Source organism: Neopelma chrysocephalum, unplaced genomic scaffold (assembly GCF_003984885.1).
Source record: "Neopelma chrysocephalum unplaced genomic scaffold, ASM398488v2 Primary Assembly neopelma1_24, whole genome shotgun sequence".
Classification (NCBI taxonomy): domain Eukaryota; kingdom Metazoa; phylum Chordata; class Aves; order Passeriformes; family Pipridae; genus Neopelma; species Neopelma chrysocephalum.
The window spans coordinates 49,185,901-49,189,336 of NW_020897693.1; the positions used below are offsets into that span (position 1 = coordinate 49,185,901).

General features: G+C 54.4%; 1 protein-coding gene across 5 annotated transcripts in view; it reads left to right on the top strand.

The window, feature by feature from the left end:
* The first annotated feature begins 515 nt into the window (after positions 1–515).
* The window catches only part of CEP170B (centrosomal protein 170B), a 58,580-nt gene continuing 55,659 nt past the window's right edge, over positions 516–3,436 (top strand). For all 5 annotated transcript variants that reach the window (XM_027674113.1, XM_027674114.1, XM_027674117.1 and 2 more), the window contains exons 1-2: positions 516–579; positions 1,845–1,980. In XM_027674113.1, the coding sequence (XP_027529914.1) occupies positions 1,876–1,980 (105 nt within the window). In that variant the 5' untranslated portion in view covers positions 516–579; positions 1,845–1,875. The remainder of the gene's footprint in view (positions 580–1,844; positions 1,981–3,436) is intronic.

Sequence of the window (3,436 nt, forward strand, 5' to 3'; positions counted from 1 at the left end):
CCCATGGCATCAAGCTTGCATGTTGGGCCTTCCCAAGTCAGGGACAGCTGCATTCCAGTCAGTGAGATATTGGAGGCTCCGCTGGCATCCGCTAAGCCCCTCTGAGAGCCTGAAATGAGGGATGCTGAACCAGGGCACTGCACTGGCACAGGCTGCCCAGAGAAGCTGTGGATGTTCCATCCCTGGAGGCGTTCAAGGCCAGGCTGGATGGGTCTTTGAGCAACCTGGTCTAGAGGGTGGCATCCCTGCGGTGGGCTGGAACTAGCTGATCTTCAAGAGCCCCTCCAGCCCAAACCACTCCACGGTTCTACAACACCGCACCGACGACACGCGGCCCAGAAACCCCGCGGGCACCTGCCGCTCAGGCGCCGCGGCAGCACCGGCGAGCCCCCAGCGGGTCCGTCCGGGGGTGAAGGCGGCGGTGCCGCGGCCGGGCCCGGCAGGGCTGGAGCCGCCTCCTGACGTCGGGAACCTGCGGCGCGGGGGCGGAGCGGGGCGGGCGCCGGGAGCGGCCCGCGGGGCAGGCACAGCCGGCTGGCGGGGCGCGGCGCCGCTGCCACCGCGCCAGGGCCGCACCAGGTAGGGCGGGCGGGCGGCGGGCGGGGGCCAGGGGGCTGCGGGGCCGCCGCACAAAGGGGCTCGGCCGGCGGCTCCCGCCTCCCCCTCCCCCGGGGCGCTTTGTCGGGGGCCGCGGTGCGTCGCGGCCGCTCGCGTGTTGTCGCGGCACGGGCGCGGCGACCGGCCGGGCTCCCGGAGCGGCGGAGGGAGCGCGGCGGGTGCGGCGTGTCCGTCACCCCCCCGGCCGGGGAGGTCGCTCGCCCGTCCCCACCTGCGCTGGCCGGCGCCGGGGAGGCGGCGGTGGGGCCGGGAGCGCCGCGCAGCGCGGGGAAAATGGAGATCTCCTTCCCCCGGTGCGCTTAGGAATGCAACTTGGATCCACCGGGAGGTGGGTGAGGGGAGGGCGAGAGCCTGGCGTGTGCCGCTGGATCTCCCTCCCTTCAGCCGGGGAGGGCAAAATGGGATGTTGTGGGAGAGGCCGCAGGAACAGGCTGCCCGCAGCCGGGCTGTGGCAGCGACAACAAACAGGTGTGGCAGGGAGAGTGCCCGGGAAGTGCCGCACGCAGGTCGCGGCCGCCGCTCCCCCGCGCGGTGTGCGCCGAAACCCCCCGGTGGGAATCGCAGCCTGTGCTTCCAGTCCTGGGGTGGCAGAGCGGTCTGGTGTTTGGACCAGCTTATGCAGCGGGGGAGGAAGGAAGGAAGGATTTGCGGGCTCCCAAGTTACATCAGTGTGGAAGTGGGATGAGCAATAGGGAGGCTGATCTCCTCCCTCCCAGCACTGGTGTAACCACTCCTGGGAGTGCGCTGTGAAAGGTTAGAGGAGCCAGGTTATGTCACCTCAGTGATGTGCTGATCCAGATTTTTGATGATGGTGGAAGCTCAGGCTGTGGTCCGTGCACAGTGGTAGCAATGAGGAAGTGTTCTGGAAGAGAGATCTTTTTTTTTTCTTCTTTTTTATTTCCCCCACTATATTTCATCATTTCATTGATTGGATTCAACTGGATGCTTCATTTTTTTAAACAATCCTTTCTTCAGACCCTTAGTCCTACTTTGCTGTGGGAATGTTTCCAGGGCTGCGGAGCTGCTACACATGGCATATGGGCAGCAGGTCCTGGGACACACTTCACAGCTTCTTGTTGCCACCAGAAATTTAAGACATGAACACAAAGTGGAAGAGGCAGCACTGGGTCCCATGGCAGAGGGAAATTTGGGTACTGTGGCTACGCACTGGTGCGCTTGCACACTTCATTGATAGCTCACTGTGTGTTGTGTTTTTTTGTGTTTAGGATGTATAAAGGTTAAGTGCCAAGCGCCAAAATGAGTGTGACTTCGTGGTTCTTGGTGAGCAGCACTGGCATTCGCCATCGGCTCCCTCGGGAGATGATATTTGTTGGCAGAGATGACTGTGAACTGATGCTCCAGGTAACATGGCTCTCTTTTTTGTTGTTGTTTCTCCTGAAGATTCAGTAGATATGAATGTAGTGCTGGGGATCTGTAGAGATGTTCCATGCTTTCTTCAAGTGACATCTTTTAAAAGGAACTTCCTTTTTTTAACCTGAGTCTTTGTTTCCCATGAAGACTTCATATGTTTGTGACAGTTCAAGTGGGGTTTCTTTCAAATTGCCGTGTCATCAGACGGATAGGATCTGTAGTGGTGGGAGATTAATCAAATAGATTAACTGTCTTGATGCTACTAGAATCAGTAAACAAAGACATACCATTCTGTCCTGATCTGCGATTATGCTGCTGGGTTTTTTAGCCTTTAATACATGTGCTGTTTACATGTGATTTGAATGCAGGCAGGGTTTTTTGTTTACCTGTTTTTCCCTTTAAGTTTGATTAAATTGTTAGGACTTATGTCTCTCACTGAGCTGTTTTTATCATGGTAGGAAATACTGATGTTTAGCAGAGAGACTCTAGCTGGTGGGGTGAGTAGCGTTGTGGCCTCTTCCCAAAGTAATTGTGTTACTTGGGTAAACTTGCAGCTTCTGTCAGTGCTTTCCATACCAGCATGTGTCTCTGCTGGACCTAATCCAGCGTTGTCTGAAGTGTTGACTGTGGTCTGATGTTTGACAGTATCATGTAGTGGATGTCACTCCTAACAAATGGAGCTGGAATCTTGCAAAGAGCTTTTGACGCGAGCAGTTTAGCTCAGGAATTTATAGAAGCTCAGAATTAAATTAGTGCTTCTGCTAGACCCATGCCACAAGTACTTAAATGCACAAAAATGTTTGATTGCACCAGCCTGTCCCCCTTTTGCCCCTTTACAAAGGTGGCACACGTGTCTGTTGGTGGCAAAATTAGGAAGCTTCCTGCACACCGGGGTCTCCTTCATAATTTCCACTGCTAACCTGATCACAGATATGTCCTAAATGCTGTGCTGATGATCTACTGAGCAGGCTGTATTTGTTATTGCTGCAGGGATTCTATATCATATGTTAACAGGAGGTCTGTTTAGGGAGGTAGAAGTTCTTGTACAAGGTGTACTTGGAAGGCAAGGTGCTGTCTAGCTATAATAAAATGTTAGTGCCCGCAAAAGGAGAGCTTGCAGTGTTTGTACTGCTCTGCTGTCTGGCAGTGAATGGCATGGCTGTGCTGCAGTGGTAGAGTCTGAAGCTCCTGTTCCACAGCAGATCGTTTGTTTGGGTTCTCCCATGAATCAGACTATCTTTTATTTCATGTTTCTACATGTCTGACAGGTGAGACATTAAGAATGTCCTGATATTTTCTGTAAGTCTGCGTTTGGCTGCTCAGAAACCTGAATGCTGTGTTCTCTCATGACTTGAAGGGAGGAAACAGATAGTGGCCTTGGTTTCCAGAAATGACCTGATTTTTAGGCTGCCCATCTTAATATCTTTTGAAGGTATTGAGTGTTGTT